We start from the raw sequence: 23,754 nt of genomic DNA on the forward strand, positions 1-23,754 counted from the left end.
ACGAATGCGCTTACAATGATTTTACCATTGTAAACGCATTCCTGGTAAAGGCCTTAGTGATCAGCATGCACGACCCAGCATGCTTTCCCCCCAGCCCCCTGTTACTGAAAATATATTGAAAGAGAGGGCCCATTTTTGTTAAAGCAAGAGTTGGGAGGAAAACGTGCAGAATCATATATGCTCAGAGAGGAATACAGGCCCCGAGTGCTCATGGCATCCAAGTAAAAGGTCAGTGCAGGAGACAGAGAAGAGAGACAAAGGCATAGTTATCCACAAAGCAGCTACACGTAGAAAGGCCTAGAAGCTTGCAATAATATTACAGGAAAGGCACGCATTTCAAATCCACTTTAATGAGGAAAGGGAGTTTCTGGACAGGAATGTAAAAGCTTTGATGCTAGAAGGTCAGCAGCTGTGTGAGGGAGGCCAGACAGTCTTGGAGGGCTCCAAGCCTGGAGTTAGGAAAGGAGGCGCTACAGACAGCCTTTAGAACGTGAGATAAAAGGTATTGCTGTTTATTAGTAAATGTGCACATGACAGATATGTAACCTTCGCTTTTCTGCAAATGTGTAATTAGATGCTTTCTCATGAGAAATGCGGCTTTATGCTGACGAAAGCAGTGACACAATGTACCACGTGAGCGCTTAAATCAAAATGCATGACAAGTGATAAGATGCATTCAAGGTAGCAAAAGTATATAAAAAGGGCTGCTTGAGTTGATGAATTTGAGGGCAGTTTCAGACTTAGAGCTGTGCTGTCCTCCCGGCCGTTATTCATAAATGCTCATATTACTTGCCAAACTGAATCCTGTCTTTCTATATTCGTGACCTGCCAACAACATTTGCGCAGCCGAGCCAGGAGCCCTCCTTCTCTTCTCCGGACGCAGCTGAAGGAAAATCTGTCTGTACTGCTTGAATAGAACACTGCGCGCAACATAAACAGGTGAGATTACACCTGCCTATTCAACCAGGCAGTCGGGGATTCCAGATGTTGCAGTCCTAAAGGGGTAAAGAGAGGTCGGGCTTGTACCTTATTATTTTTAATTGCATGATTCTTTTTGGCAACTATAATATGACAAAATGCATGCATGATTTATGTGGGGTTTAAATGTTTTAATGCAATATTATGCTGTGTGCTAAAAAATAAATTGTGATTTCCCGGTTAGACCGGAAGACTAGCTAGGGGGTTAAAGCAATGTTTTGATGGTATGTTATTACTACACTGTGATTCCCTGGTCAGACCAGAAGACTAGCTGTTGTAATAGATAGTACTGCATTACCCAGGGGGCAGCCCCTGGATGAGAGCTTTGTATTACCCAGGGGGGTAGCCCCTGGAAGACTTTTAGAGTATTACCCAGGGGGGTAGCCCCTGGAAGACTTTTAGAGTATTACCCAGGGGGGTAGCTCCTGGAAGACTTTAGAGTATTACCCAGGGTGGTAGCCCCTGGAAGACTTTTAGAGTATTACCCAGGGGGGTAGCCCCTGGAAGATTTTAGAGTATTACCCAGGGGGGTAGCCCCTGGAAGACTTTAGAGTATTACCCAGGGGGGTAGCCCCTGGAAGACTTTTAGAGTATTACCCAGGGGGGTAGCCCCTGGAAGACTTTAGAGTATAGCCCCTGGAAGACATTAGAGTATTGCCCAGGGGGGTAGCCCCTGGAAGACATTAGAGTATTACCCAGGGGGGTAGCCCCTGGAAGACAGTAGTGTATTACCCAGGGGGGTAGCCCCTGGATGACAACAGTGTATTACCCAGGGGGCAGCCCTGGACGAAAGTAGTGCATTACCTAGGGGACAGCCCCTGGAAGAGACATTCATTTGGGAATGCCTAACAGATATTCCAGTTAGAACAGAGGGGTTAGAGTAGGAAATAGTGAAGTGGACCGAGTAAAAAGTGTGAACATTTTGCTGTGATTGAGTCACACGCCCGGTCCACCAGATTCCCAGATTTACTAACCTCTGGAAGGCGTCTTTGAGGGGAAGCGACCAGGGCTGAAATATTAGTGAGAGTCTGAGTACAGTCAGACCCCTGGTTGCAGACCTGCAAAGCGCAATAGGGACTAGTGAATGCGTTTTATGAGTAATGAGTAAAAAAGAGGATAAAAATAATACTGTGTTTTCCAATCATAAAGGTCAGGTTATAGAGAAGTGGCAGGTGTCCCCTCCAGTTGTCACGCAGTCAGATATAAGTGAAGAAGAGAGGGTGCGAGATCTCTGCCATATTTTTGACATCCCGATAGACACCCATAAAGAGTTCTGTGAAGGGGCAGTAATTAGTGAAAATAAAACGCAGGAGGCCCGAATAAATAACACCAAAGCAAGTAAAAGTTGATAATAAATCCCTATGAGTGAGGCTAATAATTCTCTGTGGCAAGAAACAGATACACTTGAGCTAAAATTAGTATTTAAGTGGGCTCACGGTCAACCCCCATGCCCATGTAACACCCCGAGGTTTGAAATAATAACTCAATCACCCCTTGTATTAGAGGCTCTTCTTGATGCATTCCTCACAGATATTCGTACCTTCACTACTTTAAATAATGAATGGCTCAACGCAACCCAGAGCACCACAAATACTCATCTACATACATGACAACGTGATAACACGCATTGCTTCAGCTACTAATCCACTTAGACCACCCATAAATTCACCTGCCCCAGACATCACCATAGAAGAAGTGTTACACAGGCTAGCGGTAAGCATGGCTGATGTCCACAGATACGGTCTTACAGCAATATATGTGAAGTCTGGTAATACTGAGTAGGACTGACTTTACACAATACTGTTGTGAGTTAGTGACAGTGGCATAATTAAAATACTCACAAGATAACAGACAGGGAAAAAAAAGCGCATCAGTTACGCTGCTAGAGGTACGCATAGGAAAACATTCGTCCTATGGGGATCATGGATACCCCTTTGGACCATTTGATGAAAACTTTCCCTTCAGACAAGGGAAGAATACTAAAATATTGCAAACAGTGGCATAAAGGCACTGAGGGCCACGCTCAACCATGGGCAAAAGATGGGACATTTGACCACAATATAGTTGAACACACATTAACTTACATTCGTTCGACATACAAGAAAAAGACAAGGAGAGGACAGAGCAAGCAGAAAGGGCCGCAGCGAAGTTGGTGCAACAGAAGCTTAAGAAGCCAAGTACAGAAGGAGCACTTGTGACTGCACCTCCAATGTCCGTCACCATGCCAGTTCAGGTGCAGACACCAGGGGGACAACCAGTAAGTGACATAAAGAAAGGACAGGGAGGAGTATGACACCAGACAGAGTACAGAGTATTAGGAATATGTCTAAGCCCACAACCACTAAACAGATGCAGAGGTTTTTAGGACTCTGCAATTATAGGAGACAGTGGATATTTGATTATGCCACCCTATCTGCACCACTTCTCACTGCCTTAAAAGAGTCCCCCGCAAACGCAAATAAAGTAGACTGGACCGATGACAGGGAAACAGCCTTCCTGGAGCTAAAAGAAGCAATTACAAACGCTCCAGTGTTAGCTACACCTGATTACAAAAAACCTTTCTACCTCTTTTGTCATTGTAATGGAATAACAATGACAGCAGTACTGACTCAAAAGACATCTATGGGGCACGATTGCATTTACACGAATTGCAAGAACAAGCACTACCTTATGAAAGGGAGCTGTGGGAGCAGCGAGGGTGTATACAGTCACCAACAGATTTTATCTATAGGCAAGAAAGTACAGGCAAGCCAGTGATGCCTCAGGCCCTGCTGTATATTGCCCTTGAACAACTATACCTCCCTGCACACACTGCCAAAGAATACCTTCTTGCCACATTACAGACAGACTGGTTCATTCCGCAGTTATCTGAAATGATTATGAACAGGACGGCCTATGCCAACTCCCTTAACAATAGCTCGACAGCGAACAGATGCTCAAAAGTCAGCTGAAGTCCTAGGACAGGAAATGAGTAGCTATCTATCTCAGTTATTGAAGTCTGTCAAGTTCTTCTCTAAACAGGTGGCACGACAAGAGAAGTGCACCAACGCAGCCCAGCAGACCAGTCCAATATCCGTGGGCCAGCAAGTGTACATCCACAATTTTGTGCGACGATGGAAAGACAGCAAGTTCGAGGGCCCTTACTTAGTGACCCAGAGCACCCCCACAGCGGTGAAGGTGGAGGGCAGGAAGCCATGGATACACCTATCAGACGTTCGATTGTCCCCGGCTTCATGTCATACATCACCATCTTCACAGGAACATTTACAGCAAGACAAAGACAAAGACGAAGGACAGCGTCCTTCCTAAAGAGGCCAGCAGAACTTCTACTCAACACTACTAGTGGACAGTTATGTATTTCGATTTTGTTTTTCTGTTCATGCTTTGTTATGTTAGCAATTACCTTTCAATGGTATCTTAGTCCACGCATGGCAATGTGTCAGTATACTAAGCGCTTGCAGAGAGAAGTATATAAATATGAAAATATATCTCACAATATTCATACTAGCCTATTAGATAATGTATGGTATCAGCACATGACAGAGATAGGCATGCAGACTACTAATGAATCATGTTTCGTTTGTTCTTTGATTCCACATGCTAGTGACACAGATAGGCTACATTCATCAAAAGAAGTATTTCCAAATATTACTCGATGTTTATTGCACTTGTACCTTTGTAGGATGAGAGCAGGAATGCAGCCCTTACAGATAAGACAGGGAGCATTTCTAGTAAACACCACACAATATGAGGAGGAATTAGCCGATATAACAGATGTCCTGACAGATCGCAAAGAATTAGTGGTGAAATTAGGGAGGATGGCTGAGACGGGAATACTGAAATATAAAAGTAGGAATTGGAAGAATAAAATAATAGAACAGGGATTCCTGGGAATATCAAGATCTACACTTTTCTGTAAGAATTATTCAGCTTCACCCATGTCCCAAGATTGTCAGGAAAGACCATATTTTCGAGTAAATGGATCAGTGTATGTTCATGGTCAGTGGTACCACGGTGCAACATTTGGATGTAGAGCTCTCTCTCTCTGGAAGGGAAATCAGACTGATAATAGCACCCAGAAGAAGTGTCAGGCTATATGGGATGAAAATATATCTAGATTAACTTGGGTGGAAACACCAACAACTCTCCGAGCAGGCAGAACACCAATTGTTTTATTTTTATGTTTCAGAGGGAATGGAACAGTCCCTGTGGGAAGGAACATCAATTGCATCACCACAGAGTACAATGCTGATATGCAATGGGGCACCTCCAGTCTGATGGACTATTATTGGCAATGCGGAGAATGGCTGTATTCGCGACTTCTTTCCGGATGGAAAGGTCTCTGTTCCTTAGTAACTGTGCACACCCCCTCCCTGGTGATTCCAGGGGTGGACATCTCAAAGTTATATGATCACCCCATGAGCCGTCCAACAAATTTATTGCGTCATCGGAAAAAGAGGTATGCAGAGTATATGGGTACTACAACCTGGGAAGACATTCCACAAGAGCACAGCTTGTTTAATGATGCCCAAATGTTCTTTGGGAGGATCTTTCTCTTTGTTCAAACAAAGGCCACGGCCCGCTGGCTGCAGATAACACGATGGGAACTGATGAAGACAATCAATGCAACTGAAGATGGATTCAATGCAGTCAAGGAAGAGATGCGGGCTGTGAGTGTGATGCTTATGCAACATAGGTATGTGCTAGACTTGATGACGGCGATGGAGGGTGGGGTCTGTGCCAAGATCAGAACTGCCTGTTTTACATGCCAACGATGCAGACAATGGAACAATCACAGAGGCCATACAGACTCTACATAACTTGCGGAAGATGGCAGACGAGGGGGGTGCCCCCGATGGATGGTTTTCAGGATGGTTTGCATGGATACCATCCTGGTTATCAGGACTGATTAAGGGGTTATTCCCGATACTTGTGGTGATGTTATTAATGTTCTGTACCTTTCAGTTAGTGGTAGGATGCTGCAAGAAGGTTAGCCAGAAGTTAGGTGGGATGTTCACTAGTAGGGTAGCCAGGGACGTAAAGGAGGATGAGGATCATGTATATATCCAAATGAATGAATGTAGTAGAGAGGGTGGAATAGTAGTTGAAAGTTCAACTAAAGGGGGGAATGTTACTGAAAATATAGAAAGAGAGGGCCCATTTTTGTTAAAGCAAGAGTTGGGAGGAAAACGTGCAGAATCATATATGCTCAGAGAGGAATACAGGCCCGAGTGCTCATGGCATCCAAGTAAAAGGTCAGTGCAGGAGACAGAGAAGAGAGACAAAGGCATAGTTATCCACAAAGCAGCTACACGTAGAAAGGCCTAGAAGCTTGCAATAATATTACAGGAAAGGCACGCATTTCAAATCCACGTTAATGAGGAAAGGGAGTTTCTGGACAGGAATGTAAAAGCTTTGATGCTAGAAGGTCAGCATCTGTGTGAGGGAGGCCAGACAGTCGGGGAGGGCTCCAAGCCTGGAGTTAGGAAAGGAGGAGCTACAGACAGCCTTTAGAACGTGAGATAAAAGGTATTGCTGTTTATTAGTAAATGTGCACGTGACAGATATGTAACCTTCGCTTTTCTGCAAATGTGTAATTAGATGCTTTCTCATGAGAAATGCGGCTTTATGCTGACGAAAGCAGTGACACAATGTACCACGTGAGCGCTTAAATCAAAATGCATGACAAGTGATAAGATGCATTCAAGGTAGCAAAAGTATATAAAAAGGGCTGCTTGAGTTGATGAATTTGAGGGCAGTTTCAGACTTAGAGCTGTGCTGTCCTCCCGGCCGTTATTCATAAATGCTCATATTACTTGCCAAACTGAATCCTGTCTTTCTTTATTCGTGACCTGCCAACAATACCCCCACCCGCAAAAATTAATGCGACCCCCCCATCCCCACAACTACCCCAACCCCCCCACCCCCAAAATTACCACAACCCAAACCCCTCCCCATTAACCTAAACCCCCCAACCCCCCTACCTACCCCTTAAACCTAAACCCTGACCCCCGCCCCCAACCCCTAATCACCCCCTGCCCCCAACCTCAAAAACTAAAAATACCCAGAGTCCCCACCCCGCCCCTAAAACTGAAACACCCCAACCCAGCCCTTAAACCTAAACCCTGACCCCCCCCAAAACCCTAATCACCCCCAGCCCCCACCCTACCCCAAAAACTAAAAATACCCCGAGTACCTACCCCGCCCCTAAAACCTAAACACCCCAACCCACCCCTTAAACCTAAACTCTGGCCCCCCTACCCCCTAAACCCTAATCACCCCCAGCACCATACTCCACCCCAAAAACTAAAAATACCCCGAGTCCCCACCCGCCCCTAAAACCTAAACACCCCAACCCATCCCTTAAACCTAAACCCTGACTCCCCCCAAAGCCTAATCACCCTGAGCCCCCCACCCCACCCCACTCCCCCCCCCAAAAAATCAGCCCCAGTCCCAGCCCAACTTACCTCCTCCTTCACCACGTTGACTCAGACTCCCTTCTTCTGTACCTTAGCCACACATGTACGTGGGTTCAGACATGCGTGGTTAAGGTACCAAAACCAGAAAGTTGTGGAAAACGAAAGCGTTGTTTCGCTTTCGTTTTTCACAACTTCGTGGTTTTGGAATCATTGTTCCAGGTGTTTCCCGTGGAGACCCCTACGCCGGAGCACATACTCTGCCCTTTATTGTTGGCAATATCTGGGCTGTTACCGGTCACAGCTCCGTGCTTACTACCTTATAGGGACCATGAACACTCTTAAGGGCTTTAACTGGACACCCTCAGATTTCTGTTGTCCTCATATGCAGGGAACACCTTCAGGGGTCTGCACCTTCACCACCAATCTTGCCCTTTCACCGTACCTGCTTTTCTTTTCATATTGTCATCGGCAGTGGACTCATGGCTTGACTTTTCCTAACTATAAGTACTCTTCCCAGCTTATCAACTATCGCTACCTTGGATCTGACCTGCCTTTTATGCATGGTGTGACTGCAAGGTATGTTTGGCTAATTGCAGTAATGGGCATAATCTGGTATGTTTTTACCAGAATCATTACTCTGCGATGGGGCTTACTGGTTATTGGCCATTGACTCTAACCCCAAAGGGCTTGTAAACTGGAGGGTATGAACCACACAGGGTCTGTGATAATATTTGCCCTTTGATTTGAGATTCCCTTACTGTGCTCTATAAATAGGATTTCACAACGGTGTAGCTGTCTAATAATTTACTTGTTCTATGTAACTTACCTCACATCCTGATACATCATGCCTGAAACCAAAAACTCTAAGGATAAAGACGCCAAAGGGAAATTGAAATGCACTAAAACAAGAACCTCCATTCCCTGAATCCCCTATCAAAGGTAAATCTGAAGACTCTACAACAGTGGTTCCCAACCTGTGGTCCGGGGACCCCTGGGGGTCCGCAGAGCCTTCTCAGGGGGTCCGCGAGAGCCTAGAAAATTAAAAAATATTAACAAATTTGGTCCCCAGCTTCCAGTAATGACTCAGGCGAGGCTCCCTGGATTCTAATGATGATTCTGTGGGAGTCCCTCGGTTCCATTAATGTTAAAGTGGGGTTCCACAGAAATCAAAAGATTGGGAACCACTGCTCTACAACAATGGATACAATCCTAAAAAAAGCTCAATGCCGTACGACAAACACGGATCTCCTTCAAGTGGAGGTGGTGGCTATCAGGAGGGATCTGAAGGATTAAAACATCAGGCTCAACCATGCTAAGGGTAGAATAAGCAATGTAGAGGATCGCTCCACAGCCCATGAGAAACAACTACAGAAGGTTGATCAGTCTATCTTCTCTCTAACAAGATGTCACTATCGTGGAAGACTGTAGTATATGCAGCATCCTCAGAAATGTTGGGCTCCCAGAGGGAGCAGAAGAAAAATCCCCCCTCTATGGTTGAGTTTTTAGAGTACTGGGTACCAGCAACCCTTCAAACCTCATTTGAAAGTGTCACAACTCAATGTGGTGCCCTATGTACAGTGGGTATTACTCGCCGGCCTCATGTCATGCGTTCCACTGTGGCGCCTTTCCATCTAGAATGCCCCATGTCTTCCCCCTACCTTTAGGCCTGAACCATTGACCCTCCTGTGTGTGTTGTTACGCAAGACTCATCTAGTTTGCAACTGCAGATATCACATGCCCTCTTAAGAATAGTCACGTTTCCATTGTGAACCATTAGGTTGTACCATCATGCACTTGGGTTCGTTACACTTGTCAATTATCGCTTGCACCTGTTGCCTGTTAAGCCATGGCCATTTGTATGTAACAAATTACTTTTCCCAGGCTCCTTTGGAAGCCTCCATGTGAGACTTGTGAGCTTCTAGAACACTCTTGACTTCATGAATAAATAATCCCTCTAAACTGGCCTCAAGGCTCAACTGGAGCCACACAAGCTTCTGTCAAGTCCTATGCAAGCTGCTTACCTGCACTCACCTCCTGAGTCATCTGGATTTCCTTTGTTCTTCTTCAGCACAAGCTTCATCCCTGCACTCATCTCCCGAGTTGCCTGAACCTGCCTCGCTTCGTTCCTGAACAACCTTGCTTTTGCACCATCTGCCAAGTCTTCCGGAAACCATCCAACATTCCAGTCTTCCAGGTCCTTTCCGGTGACTCCGAGATCCCGACTCCAAAGAACCCTCCAGTGTCTACCTCCATGAACTACGATTCCACCTCCTCTTTAACTTCTAGCAATGATCCATATGCTGCCTCAGAACTCTTGTAAAGTGTTTGAGGTTAAGTACTAGTCCCCAGGTTAGTGCGCACTAATCTTTTGTAGTCATTGCAGGCCTGCCTGTTATCTCCTTGCTCCTGCCTCTGGAATCCTGCTCCAAGTCTTGGTTTCTGAGCTGGGGTGCTCATGAACTAGAGACTGTTTCCTGAACCACCCTATACCTCCACACCCATATTCCAGGCTGGATATGACTAGGGATTGCACTGCTGTTTTGAAGTTTGAGGGTTGTAAGGAAGGGTTTATTTTCTTGAGGATATTAATTTGGAAAAGGTTCCTCTTGTGTCCGCACTGTGTGCTTGCATGTTGAGGTTTTTGTCTAGTGTTATTCCAAGTGATTTAGTTGACTTATGATGATTAGTTGATTAGTTTGCAGTTAAGGGCTGTTAAGTTGCTGATCCATTCTTCAGCTGGTGGAGAGTTATGTCGTGAGGATAGTAGTAAGAATTATGTTTTTTGTGTGTTTAATCTAAGGTGGCTTTGTGCCAGCCAGTGTTGTGTTTTCGTAAGTGTGTCGTTGAGTCTTCTGATGTCTTCCAGAGATGATATCTTTAGGTATAGCTGTGTGTCTTATGTGTACATGTGGTACGATACATTAGCTTGTTTGAGTATTTCGGTCAGTGGCTCCATGTATAGGTTGAGCAGAGTGGGGGGTACAGTGGTTCCTGGGGGAACTCCAATTGACACCTTGGAGGGACTGGATAGTGTTTGATTCAACTTGATTCTCTGTGATTAGTTCCAGAGAAAGGAGGTGCACCATTTCAGTACATTTCCTATCTGCTCCATTCTGTTTTCTAGAAATTCTAGGAGATTGTTGAATGCAGAGGATAGGTCCAGAAGGATCAAAAGACACGAGTTGTTTTGGTCTAGTGTTTTTAGGGCATCATCCATAACATGTACAATGGCTGTTTCTGTGCTGTGCCTTGGTCTGGAGCCTGATTCACACCTGTTTAAAATGACTAAACTGCTCAATGTGTTGGCATAATTGGGTACGTACACATTTTTCCAGCAGTTCCGCAAGGAACAGTGTGGTGGATATTGGTTGAAAGTTATTTAGGTCTGATGGATCAGAGTCTGATTATTTTCAGGAGTGGTGTTACTTGACCAGTCTTAAAACAATCTGGGATGACTCATGTCTTTCAGGGTTTTGGACGGTATTGGGTCATGGAAGCGTGTCGTTGACTTCATTGATAGCAGGGTGTTTTCGTTTTGCTTTCACCGAGTGTCTTGAAATTGCTCCAGGTGGCTTTGTTTATTGCTCTCATGTAGGAGAATGTTGGCAGCCTTTGACAGTCTGTCTCCTTATGTTGAGGGGTAGAGGGCAGATAGAAACTGTGCTTGTAGATTTGCTGAATCCTTTGTTATCGTGGTTTCAATTTTTTTTAACTCTTCATCGAAGAAAGTTGAGACGTCTTACACAGCCTGTCTGGATGTTTTTTTGTGTTGTCTAGTTGTGATCTGAAGTATTAAATTTTTGTATTCCATGTGCATTTTTTGTAAGACTTTTTCAGAGTTTTGAGCTGTATTCAGTGTGGTAAGGATGGTGCTGGGCTTTCTCGTCTCTCTGCAAGTCTGAGTTTTGTCCTTTCTTCATTTAGGTAACTGTTGTACCATAGTTGCGTTAATTTGTTTTGGATCCTTTTTTATTATCATGGGCGGCTGCAGTATTCATTATGTCATGTATTGTTCTGTTGTAGTGTTCCATTAGTTCCAGTACAGAGGAAATGTTTTTCCTGGGGTTGACTGTTTCTTTGGCATAAATCGTATAGTTTTTCTCTATTCACATATCCAGTCTCAGACCCACCATCTAGATTTCACCTCCTATCTCTTGGCCTTTGCGTTAAGAACTATGATGTGCAATGAGTTGTGGTGGATATCGGACCAATCACATGGAGTTATGGAGCCTATGCATGGCGCTTCTGCCTTTGAAATTATTAGGTCTGGTTTTGCTCCTTTGCTGTGTGTTGGTCCTCTGCATGACTGTACAAGATTATGGTCTTCAAGGAAAGATGTTGGCATGTTCAGATCTGGGTCCTTGATTTAATTCCAGCGCGAGTTAAAGTCACCTAGAAAGATTGGATTTGGGTGTTGCAATGCCTGTACTGTCATAATTTTCAGTACTCAGTGAACATCTAGTTGTCTCTAGGAGGGAGGTAGATTATGTGTAATTTGATCAGAGATCTGCCCTCATCAGGGCTTCATCTCCTACATATATTCCCAGGAGGAGAACATCTCCTTTAGAAAAGGTTTGATTTTGAATGGTTGGTTGGTGAATGCACACAATCCCGTTCACCTGGTCTTAGTGTGCAGTCGTGTTTTATGTTGTAGTTCAGATTAACTAAGTTATCTATTATTGGTATTGAAGTGTCATTTACCCAGGACTCTCTTAGGATTACTATGTCTAGATCATATGGCATTATATGGTCAGCTATGTTGTAGCATGTTTAGTCTACAGCATTTGAGTGCCATTTTAGTCTCTCTCTTCCGGTTTGATTTCTTGGGATGAGAGTGATCTGTCTTAGGTTCACGCGGTTTACAGTGGAAGCTATGATTCATTGTTTCGGAGAAGTGTTTATGGCTACAGTCTCAGTTTTATTAAGTTGGTTCTGTGTGGCGATAGGATATTGTTATGTAAGATTGAAGTAGACCATCAATGCCCACATCAGACATCTAGTTTGCTGTCCTTTTCTCGTGCATAGTTATGTCTGGTGAAGAATAGAGGTCCATCTAGGTCTGTTTGGAACTCTTCATTTTATTGTGATGGAGGGTGACCTATGCAACCTCCTTGTTTTCTAAGCTGAAGTTATATGGATAACCAACTTGAAGGTAACCATGATGTGCCACAATTCTTGTCTTAACTAGTATATTTTTCACTCTAGCTTTTTAACATGTTTGCCAGGAAGAAGTCGGATTGCTTGAGGTGCTGGGAAGGAGTGAGCTCTTATGCGGTTGCGTGTGATTGTTTGAGATATTGCATGTTTGGTTTTGGGAGTTGTGTGAGAAAGATATCTGCTTGTAGTGAGTGGGAGGAAGTTTTGATGAGGCACTTGCCCGTGGGTCCACGTTCAGTTGGGGAGCAATTGGTTGGTACCTGATTAGTGTTCTGGCAGGTGCTGATTTAGATTTGCTGTGTCTCTCTCTCCTGTGGGAGTGCGCTGGTTTTTGTCACCCGGAAAGGGTGCACCTCATCAAGGATTGGAGTGTCTTAGTTGTCTACTGTTTCCTTGAACTGTTGATACCGTGACGTTGGATGTACTGGCTGTGTCAGCTGTGTACTATTTTCCTGGATTGGTGATATTGCAAGGTTGGATGTATTGATAGACCTTTTGGGGATAGGGCCAGGTCATTTGTGCAGGTTTCTCCTGGGTGGAGTGTTGACTGTTTGGAATAGTGTGGCCTATGTAGGTTGTGGGATACAAGTGTGTGTTGTATATCAGAAACTGGTGTTTTGTGTGCTGAGTACTTATCTGCTGCTCCTGCTACATGCATTTCTTAAGTTTTAGGAAGGTTATTACAAATATCTCCAGGTTATGATCCGATGCTTGTACCAGGGTATTCCTATTTCTATAGATAGTTATAGTTACCTTTGCTCTAAGAATCAGTGATGGTGAGATTGATAGTTCTTATCTGCCAAATCATGCAACATACTTCAAACAATGAAAATAAAATAACTCACACTTAACATGTTAGCGGACCTGCTTATTCTTTCCACCATCAGCGATGCTTAAGCTTATACTGGCACCAGTGACTGGTGCTGTTGACCCCCGTATACCTACCTCCGCACACAGACTGACACACAGACCCCCTCCCCCACTTCCCCAATAGGCACCAACTCACAGTGATAATCGGGGTCAGTGATTCTCTCCTAGGTCAATCACCTGTCACCCTCTTGTGGATTCTTCCCCTGTCTGTTCATACCTCTACTTGTTCATCACCTTCCATTCCATTAGAGCCTGCCTAGAAGAAAGCCCACATTTACATTTTCACATGCAAACCTCTCATACCCCTCTTTGATATATACAAAACACAAAGTGTCCCCATAGCCACGTACGGAGCAGGCATGTGGGGTTATGCTGATTGATCCCCCTTACAGGTAGAAGAAAATAGATTCTGCAGACGGCTCCTGTCTCTCCATCACTCCACATCGCAGTTTGTCATAAAGAACTTGGTTTGTCACACATTAAAAATCATGTCAAGCTTGGGCAATAATCAAGGATTGTCTATTGTGTGATAAAGGGATGAAAGTGCTGTGGTTCACACATGTGAAACAGAATTGGTTGGGGAGTCTTTTCCTTTTTGAGAACCCTCACTCTGTATGCGAAGGGCACAAGTGACAAATCAAGCATATGTTGTTGGAAAGCAGACAATTAGAAAAGGAGTTTGTTGATTTGAGCTAACAATGCCGGTGATGCCATTTGCAGCCTTGAGCTCGTTTAAAGGCTTGATCTATATCTGGCTACAGTACATGGATGTTAGGAAAGGGCTTTGCTATTGAGGTTCAGAACTGACAGTCACCTCTCATGCTTTCTACAAAGTCAATGCAACAGTTCTACTGTTGGCACGTTCTTGTGCAGTGGTGTTTCTGATTGAACTCATGTTTACAAAACACATTTTATTGCCTGTTTTAAGGTAATACAAATTCACACAGTGTAGACTGGCTCTTCGGTTTTTACAAATGTTATGCAATGTGGATGTGTCACAGAATAGGATGTCTTTAAAAAATCAGCATTTTATTGTTGTAATTGTATGATCTTTTAATTTACTTATCTACCTGATAGAGACTTCCATCCACAGATTCCTTACCTAAGAAATATCCCCAGGTATTGGACTGGATCCGGAATTGTTCATTAAAAGTACCCCTGTGCGCCAGTAGATGGCGTTGTTCAGCTCCACGTGGTGTCATTGGCATCATCCGTGCCGGAAGTAACATGCGCAGTGCCTATTCAGGTGCTACCCCATACCTTTTGACACATTGTCTTCTGGTGTGGCAGGATGTCTGCGAGGAAGGCTGATTTTATGCCCTGTGGCATCGGTCACCGGCCAATGTCTATGACAGATTCACACCTCCTCTGCCTATGGTTTCTTAAGCGCGACCAGGAGACCAAGACCTACGTCAGTTGTCGCGCCATGCACCACAAGGCCTTGAGAGAGGAGTCCCTCCAGCTCCTTGCCACTCTATGTGTGATGCCACAACAGTCTCGTTCGAGAGGAAGGTCCCAGGATAGGTTGTGGAGACATTGATCTTTGTCGCAGTCGAAGTCGTTTGGGTAAGTCCCACTAGAAAAATAAAAGCAAGGAGTCAAAGAGGTCTTTGACTTCGCCCCTTCTGTCGAAGTCATCTGACGAGACTAAGGAACAACGGCATTCAAGGCCAGGCTCTATGCTGGAGCCTGAGCCTGGGCCCTCTCCATGCTTTCCAGAGTTTCTGCAGCCAGATCAACCCCCGTCCAACCCGGTGAGTTTTATGAGGCTATGCACCTCATATTTGGGTGGCCCATCCCTGGAGCTACTCTCTCCCCTTCATGTCTATCCCTCCACCCATGCCATCAACTAGCAAAGGGTGATGGAGGACAACATCTACTTTGACTTTTTTGGCCAAGGGAGACATAGGGAGAGTACCAGCATCAGAAGTAGGTTGTGGTTGCTATTCCTGATACTTTCTGGTGCCCAAGAAGAATGGAAGACTTTGTCCTATCCTAGACCTGCACTCTCTCAATTTCTTCCTGATGAAGGGGAAATTAAAAATGCTCACTCTCGCTCAAGTTCTGTCTACCCTGGAGACTGAATGGTAGAGTTTGACTTGCAGGACGCCAGACAGCCAGAACATCAGGGCATTTCCTTGGTGGCTCAACCCCTGGTGGAACCTCTGAAAGGCAGAATGGACAAACTCAGCTAAAGATGCTTAGTGGATCACAAATGGCACCTTCTTCCGTATGTGGTGCAAGATCTCTTTCAGCAGTGGGGTAAACTTAGGATAGATCTGACCCCCCCTCCCCCGCCGAGAACATGCAATGTCAGTACTCCTGCATGCTGGAGTTTCCAAGGCGGCACTTACTTGCAGATGCTTTCCATCTTGAGTGGAGCTCTGGCCTTCTGTACACCTTTCCACCCATACTACTCCTGTCCAGAGTTGTCAAGAAGATCAGGAATGACACGACCCAAGTCATCCTCCTGGCTGGTCCTTCGACCTCAAGTGTCCTTCTTGCCAAAGGTATTTACCCTGTTCCACCTAGACCAGTCCATCACATTGCCTACACTTTACGCTCCATCTCATCCCTCTAAGAAGAGGAAAGACTCCACCGGCTGGACCGAAAAAGAGCTTTGCCGTTCTACCTTGTCTGTACAAAACCGTTCTGGGTGGACAATCAACTCTTCCTATCAAGAAAGGGAAGGCCATGCAGAAACGAACCATCTCCTAATGAAATGTATTCTGCATTAAGATCTACCACGCAACGGCCAAGAAGCAGCCCCCCAGAGGGCTTGTGTGCTCATTCCACCAGAGTAAAGGCTGCGACCTCAGCATTAGCATACAGAGGTCTGTTTCTGGACATCTGCCAGGCAAAGTGTGCCTCGCTGCACACGTTCACTAAACACTACTGCCTGGAAAGTCAGGTCCTTTGAGATGGGCACATTGCCCGTTCAGTCCTGGATAACTTTCTGGTTTAAATTATGTTTGCAGACCCACCTCTTGGAAGGTATTGCTTGGGTATATATTGGGTATATATTCCAAACTAAGGAATCTGCAGCTAGAAGACTCTATCAGATGAATATGGTGCTTACTTTCGGTAATGCCTTATCTGGTAAAGACTATCTAGCCGTAGAGTCCTTACTGACCCACCCATGGTCCCAGGTCTGCGAACAGATTCTAGAGTCAAGGGCTGTTCTTCTTGACAGGGCCCTAGTTCCTCACACTATTGGTCAGTGTTCCTCGTGGCTCTAGCACAGAAAGTCACGAAAATAAACTGACATCAGCACGCTGGGATGGCACCTATATAGGCACAGTGCACGTCGCTTCCGGTGTGGACGACGCCGTGTGGATCAAAGTGACGCCACCTACAAATGCACACGGGAAAAGCTCACAAGAAAAATCCAGTCTGATGCCTAGGGATAATTCTAAGGTAAGGAATCTGTGGCTAGATGGTCTCCAGCAGATAAGACATTACTGAAGTTAAGTAACTCATTGGTGTTTTAACTTGTTCTTTTATGATTGTCATTTGACATTTGAATAAAGGTTATTGACTGACTGATATCCCATAGTTGAAATTAATAGATCTGTGCTTCAGTGGATAGAGAGATTCTCCGAGTGACATTCGGTTTGGACGTTTAATTTTTTTCTTTTTACTTTTTCCCCAACTTCCTCTTGTCAGTATTTCAGGGGATTAGACCATTTTATATACACATTTAGGGCCTGATTTCGACTTTGGCAGAGGGGATTACTCTGTCCCAAATATGACAGATATCCCGCCCGCCGTATTATGAGTTCCATCGGCTATAATGGACTCGTAATTCAGTGGGCGGGATATCTGTCACATTTGGGAGTAATCCCTTCTGCCGAATACGTAATCAGGCCTTTAGACTTTACACAGTATAGTGATTGATCTTCAGGCCTCGAAAAATCTACTCGCCCACTCACACTGGCGAATCACATTTTATTAGTTCATGCTATTTTTAGGAACTACTAGCCCCTTCTGGTGAGTTGACAAAGAACAGGTGCTCTGTTCAGTCAGAAAGTGAAGGAACAATAAAGATGCCTTTAAATAGTCTTGTCACATTTTCTCTGTTCAGAGATAGAGGTCAAAAGTGAGTTTGTCTTCTTACACTTTTTTCCCCATTCTGACTGCAGAGTTCCAGGATTTTGTAATGTGAACTGTATGACCTACTGTACAAAGTGTGTGAAATGAAAATCTGTATGGTGTCAGGTCTTTCCTAACACACAACATTTAAATATGTAAGTAAGCTGTACAGACATTTCTAAATATATTTCAGTAGTTGTGAAAGACCATTTTTGCACTTCTATGTGATGAAGAAGATAATAAGATGGAAACAAATCGGAACACTTTATTTGGTGATGTGGAAATGATAAATATGTTTTCTGAAACCCAGCTTTAACAGATTGTTAATTCACTATATAGTTTTATCAGTAAAGCTGCAAGTTAGTGGGAAGGTTTTGGACATTTCTTGGAAATTTACTGCCTGTAAATGACAGTGCACTACTATTTCATGCTTTAGTGATATATTTATTGAAAGTGAGTGTTTAGACAAACTGAGAAACTACTAGTAAACTAAAGGGCAAGTCATGTATCAGATGTTCCCCAATACGTGGGCTGGGTCTTATTACACATGGCGCAAATGTTTATATGCTGAACTCGCATACTTGAAGGTGCACTCACGTGTGAGAATGAAGAAAAAGGCAACTGTATCACACAATTGGAGACCTGCTTACGGGTCAAGTACATTACCGTTCGGTTGAGTAGATTATTCAAGTTACTCAACTTGTAGGTCTAGTAACATTTTCATGATTATTTCAAGGTCTTTACTAAAGCTGTCTTGTCCAGCAGCAACATCACTCAGTGCAGGTAAACCCTGAGCTAGATAAATGCTCTAATTCTCTGTAAGAACTCTGATCTTCTCAGCAACCTGTTAAGAGAAAAACTTATAGTGATACCTGGGCTGACACTGTAATGAGGCTGGTCTCAAGTCGTAGCTATGAATCTCCAGTGTAGAGATTGACCAGCCAATCAAAATACAGAGTTTCAGTAGTGCATCTAATTTACAATTTACGTTAATGATGTGTTTTAAGCAAGCTACTGTGTGGTCAGTATAGGTAGCAGTACAGAACATGTTATAAACCTAATGAAGAGAAAGGAGTTAATTGCTTACTAAAGAAAAAGGAAACAGTGTGTAAAACAGGGATGAAACAATATAAGAGCAGGTGGAACCAACAGTCCGTGGGTGAGCTCTAGTCAAAATGTTTGTTGGGGTTACTGCTTCCATTTCCCATCCCACTCTATTCTCCACAGGGGCCTTTTATATTGTGATGCTGAAATCGAAGTACCTTAAAATTAATAATTTTTAGTGCATTTTACATTGCACCTTATGTACTTATATATTTGTTAAAGATGTCATGTGAAGGGAGGGTGAGTCTTTGGCCCTCTTCTCCATCACAAACACCACAGGACAGTAAGAATATTGCACAGGTGTTTCTAGAATTGATTACATTCTAAGTTGTCACCCTTTGAGCTTTATTCGAAAGGTGACAACTTATAGGCAACTGAAGCTTTGTTCCAAAGATCCATTGTTGGGCAAAGATTTCACTGGCTGCTAGTTGCAAAATGCAGCATCACTGGTACTCCGTACTCCTACAGCAGCCAACCATCTTGTCCAAATAATTTCTCAATGGTACAACGTGAGAAATATTAAGATCTTAATGCTATGTGAGTGACACTTTAAAGATATTTAGTCCACACAACAGGGTTACTTTTTAAATCAAACTTTAACTAATGTAATTATGCTCAATATACGGATTCATTTGTATTCTAAATGAGCAGTTAGAAATACTACTTTGTTAACACTTCGACTGTAAATTGAAAACATTTTCAGGCATGTGTTGTGTTTAAATAGAATTTATTTAAGATAGGTACCATATTTTAATAGAATACTTTGAAGAACTGAAGCATTTTGGCATCCAATTTCAGATAGGGAATAAGGCACGGCTTTTGATATAATTTTTGTGCAACAGATCACAACATTTTCAATTTATTTTTTATCTTTTGCAGACTTTGAAAAAGCAAATAATGCATACTACAGAAAAAACATGCATATTGGCCTGTGTGTCCTATCTCCTATTTAGCAAAGTGGTCATAAAACAGTAAAAATAGTTTCCTATTGTATTTCTTCCTAATTGTTACTGCATTGTCCCTTCCTCCCACTCAAATCAATTACTATCTCATAACTTTTTGAGGCAGGTAATTTTTGTATATCTGAATATATAATGCAAACACGTTCACATGTAGGAAGCATACGTTTAAGAAAGAGCCGTCTCATTTAATGCAACTGATTTGCAATGATTCTGGATCCTGAAATAGCCTTCACACTTAAAAGTACATTTAGCATGTTATTTAGATCTGAAGAGGGAGGGCACATTCTTTCGCCTTACTCAGGCCAGTTGGCAAATAACCATGAAAGCATTTCTAAATAATTTAGTGTTGTGGAAGGGTCATCCCCCAGAGCCAATAGCTACAGACTAAACTGACCTAGTGTTTGCCATCATAGAAGAGAGATCAGACCACTGTCAACAGGAGGTCATTTTTTTGGGACAGCTCAGAATAAGACCTGAGGGAATCATTTGAACTCTGAGAAAAACAACAGAGGCATATTTTGTTACTTTAGCTGTCAATCTGGGTAGTAATAGTGCCAGTTTAGAGTCTTGGAAAACTAGTCAAGTACTTTTAAGACAATCTGCCTTTCACTCTGTTCCGTCTCACGTCTACCACCTACATTAATAAGTTCTTACCCTCACAGAAACAGATGTTTGCTCATCAACTACTGTATAATTTATAAATAAAAGGTGTGATGAAAGAAGTGAGGGAAGCCTTTAATACACTACACTGATCAACTGGAAACCATTGTCTACAAGCCCTTTATTGCAGTAGTGATTCTCCTACCAAAGGGGGATGAGACACTGCAGGATAACGTGGGTTGTAGAGATGCACACCGAATATCCATGTCCACTTTCAGTGGGCTCATCAACAGTTAATGACTCCAATTCATTCAGAAATAAAAATGTCCGGAATATTTAGGCAATAGTGCATGTTACTTAGTTGTAGACCCCTAAACTCTAGAAGGAAATTTTCAATGAAGTAACGAATGACTGTCAAAGTGTACAACCACTTTCCATTACTTGTATATCACCATGTCAACCATCTTCACAAAAGAACCTTTGTGCAGCGAAACATGGGTGAGATGGCAGTCCTAGAAGTAATGCAAACCCTTCATCCTAACTCGTGAAACAGAACACTGAAAAATGAGCAAAAACAATGATACCCAGTCTAGATTTTTCTTAAATAAATGTCTTAAGAACACAGATGTACGTTTGATGACAGTACCAGGTATTTGTTTACTTATTCAATAATGAAACTATTCAATATTGCAACACTAAAAGCCAAATTCCCCTACATTCAATGAAAATATTTTATGGGCCCAAAACCTATGACATTGTTTTCCTTTGGCAACTAAAGCATACTCATCTGGACAAGCTCAAGAAAAACAGTTGCAGATGCATTTGTGGTACTGCAGAAATCTGCCATTCATGCAAGAGCCAAGGGCCTTCCAACAGGGCTATTCCATTGTTTTCATTTTGTCATTTGTGCAGCATTCCAACAAGGAATGCTTATGTAAAGAAAGTGTTGTATGTTTCTAGAGACTTCGTTCAGAGCACATTTTCTAGCAGCAAGTCTCTGGCTACCTCGTTGCCCTCCATGGTGACTGGCAGAAATGTTCAAATGTAATAGGATTGCAGTAAAAGGTTTCATGCTCTTGCAACTCAGACAACGGAGGGGGGAGGCGGCACAGGGAGGCTCCATTTCCCATTGATTACACCAACTTGAGTTTCGCTCCATCAATGAAGGAATCTAATACTCATTTTTTGTTCAACATCCACCTTCTCCAAAACCTAAACAAAAAGAAAGGAAACATTCCAGATGGGTGAATTAGGTCACAGCCCTAAGAACAACATACTTCCAAACGAGTTGATCTGTTTTCAGATGTTCACATTTAAGAGGACTATAACATAGAAGAAAAAAGTATTGACATGCGCACTGGCAAATTGTGTTTACGTAGCAGCACTTTCACCTCACTGTAAACTGTCCAAACTGCAGGCAACAAAGTGAAAGAATTCTCAAATAGATGCAAACTCTTCATATTTTATTCAGGTTATGTAAGGAGAATGTTACTTACCCAGTAAGCATCTTTTTATGGCATGTAGTGCTGTAGATTCATATGCTCTGCTTACTTCTGCCATCTAGGTTTGGGTCCGGAAGGTTGTAAGTTGTTTTTCTTCGAGAAGTCTTTCAAGTCACAAGGTGTGGAGACTCCTCCTCACTCCTCCTCTTGCTGGTAATGCGCATGAGCATCAACTCCATTGTTAGATTGTTTTCCCACAGGCACATGAAAATGGAGTGTAGTTTAAGAGATAAGATAGAGATGTCCATACAAATGAATATAACAACAACGGTGAATAGACTGCAACAGGCACAGGTGTCCAGGGAGGAGGGTGGGCGCGTGTGAATCTGAGCACTACACGCCACAAACAGATGCTTACTGAGTAAGTAACATTTTCCGTTTTATGGCATGTGTGGCAGTAGAAACACATGCTCTGCATAGACTGTAAAGCAGTGCCCTGAAAAAGTGGTGGATAACCTACATTAGCTTGCCGGTGTGCTAAAACATCCACAAAATAATGCTTGTTGAAGGTGTGTGTTATGGACCATGTAGCTGCCTTACATACTCAGCCAGTGAGTAGCTATTCGATGCTCCACTAGCACAGCCGTAAAAATGCATATTTATGACAGATCCTGTCTCTTGGACCTAGGCAGGCTCCTAAGAAGTCAGTGCTTATCTGTGATCTGTATGTTGATGCCTGTCAAGCGCTGGATTCTTGTTACCAATTCATGTCAGTATTTAATTACTGTAACACAATACTAGGTAAATAGTTTGAAAAAGCTTCCTGTGTCCCACATCCCATGCAGAGGATCCTTTACCACACATTTTATTTCTAGATAAGGTTAGTGGTTAAATATATGTTTGTGTGTTTACACACATACTTTCAAGGGTGGGCAGGAGCAGAGAGCTCTAAGGGGTTTTTTAGGGTTTAGGGTGGATAAGGTAATTGGGTGGAAAGGGTATTTTAGGGAAGGGCAGTTTAGGGGTAGGTAAGAATATTGAGTGGTAAGGGACCCCTCAGGGGCACGAAATTGTCGTAACTTTTTTTTGTTGGCCAATCCGCAAGCCATCATAGGGCTCAGCATGGTCCCCAGTGTAACTGCGCAAAGGATCCCATGATCTGAAGCACAATGCAAAAAAAACAACAAAAACCAATCACACATAAACTCCCTGTGGGGTTGGGTGCATGCCAGGGGGTTGGCCACAGAGCGTGGCTTCAGGTGTTTGTAGTAACGTAGGGTAATTGGATATTACTTTAAGTTTAAAAAAAAATACAAATTCACTGAAAAAACAGAAGGTTACAGGGACGTTATAGTTAGGAAGACGTTTTACCTACACAAAACCATAGCTATTCGGCAGTTATAGGTCTACTTATAGTTGTACTTATCTGACTATAACTTGTGATGTAAAGTAACTTTAGGCCATTGGCTATAGTTTCTTAACATAAGTATAACTACAAGCATAACTATAACTACTGAATTTCTATTGTTTTGTGTTGTGTTGGTAAAATGTCAACCTAACTAGACCATTCCTGAACCCTTCCTTTTTTTTTTAGTGAATATATATTTATTTTCCTCATCTTATTTATACCTAGCTGTGAGGTAAAGGCAGACGCGTGGTAAATGCATGCGTTGTAAAAATTGTGTGGTAAAAGCATGCATTAGTGAAAACATGCGTTGTAACAAAGTACAACCATATTCTTTAGCTTTAAGAGTCCAAGTATGACAGTGGAGGAAACTAAAATGTATTATCTTAAACCTTATGTTACAAGGCACTTTCTTCACTTGGGCACATTGCTCATCATTAAATTAATGCTTGAACGACTTCCTCCTATATTTGCCTTACTCGCTGTTGTCCTACTTTCTTACTGGCTATCTGGATTATATACCATTGGGATATCTGTTTATGTCCTTGCCCTACACATATGACTAACCCGAGTATGTGAGCTGGACTAGGTGCTTGCGGGAAGTGTGCCCAGATCTCCCTTGCTGTCCTAGCCAACCAGCATACTGCTGAAACTGCCCTGGTCTAACCCTAAATTCCTGTTGCTGTTCTGGAAAAGAGATAAAGACGTTACCGAACCAGTGTTAA

The 23,754-nt window shown here is 43.2% G+C and overlaps 1 protein-coding gene across 1 annotated transcript in view; it reads right to left on the reverse strand.

Annotated features, from left to right (window-relative positions):
* Positions 1–19,330: 19,330 nt before the first annotated feature.
* CHP1 (calcineurin like EF-hand protein 1) overlaps positions 19,331–23,754 on the reverse strand; it is a 123,136-nt gene continuing 118,712 nt past the window's right edge. The window contains exon 7 of the mRNA XM_069208798.1: positions 19,331–21,394. Coding sequence (XP_069064899.1) covers positions 21,341–21,394 — 54 coding nt within the window. The 3' untranslated portion in view covers positions 19,331–21,340. The remainder of the gene's footprint in view (positions 21,395–23,754) is intronic.

The sequence above is a fragment of the Pleurodeles waltl genome, chromosome 9 (genome assembly GCF_031143425.1).
Source record: "Pleurodeles waltl isolate 20211129_DDA chromosome 9, aPleWal1.hap1.20221129, whole genome shotgun sequence".
Classification (NCBI taxonomy): domain Eukaryota; kingdom Metazoa; phylum Chordata; class Amphibia; order Caudata; family Salamandridae; genus Pleurodeles; species Pleurodeles waltl.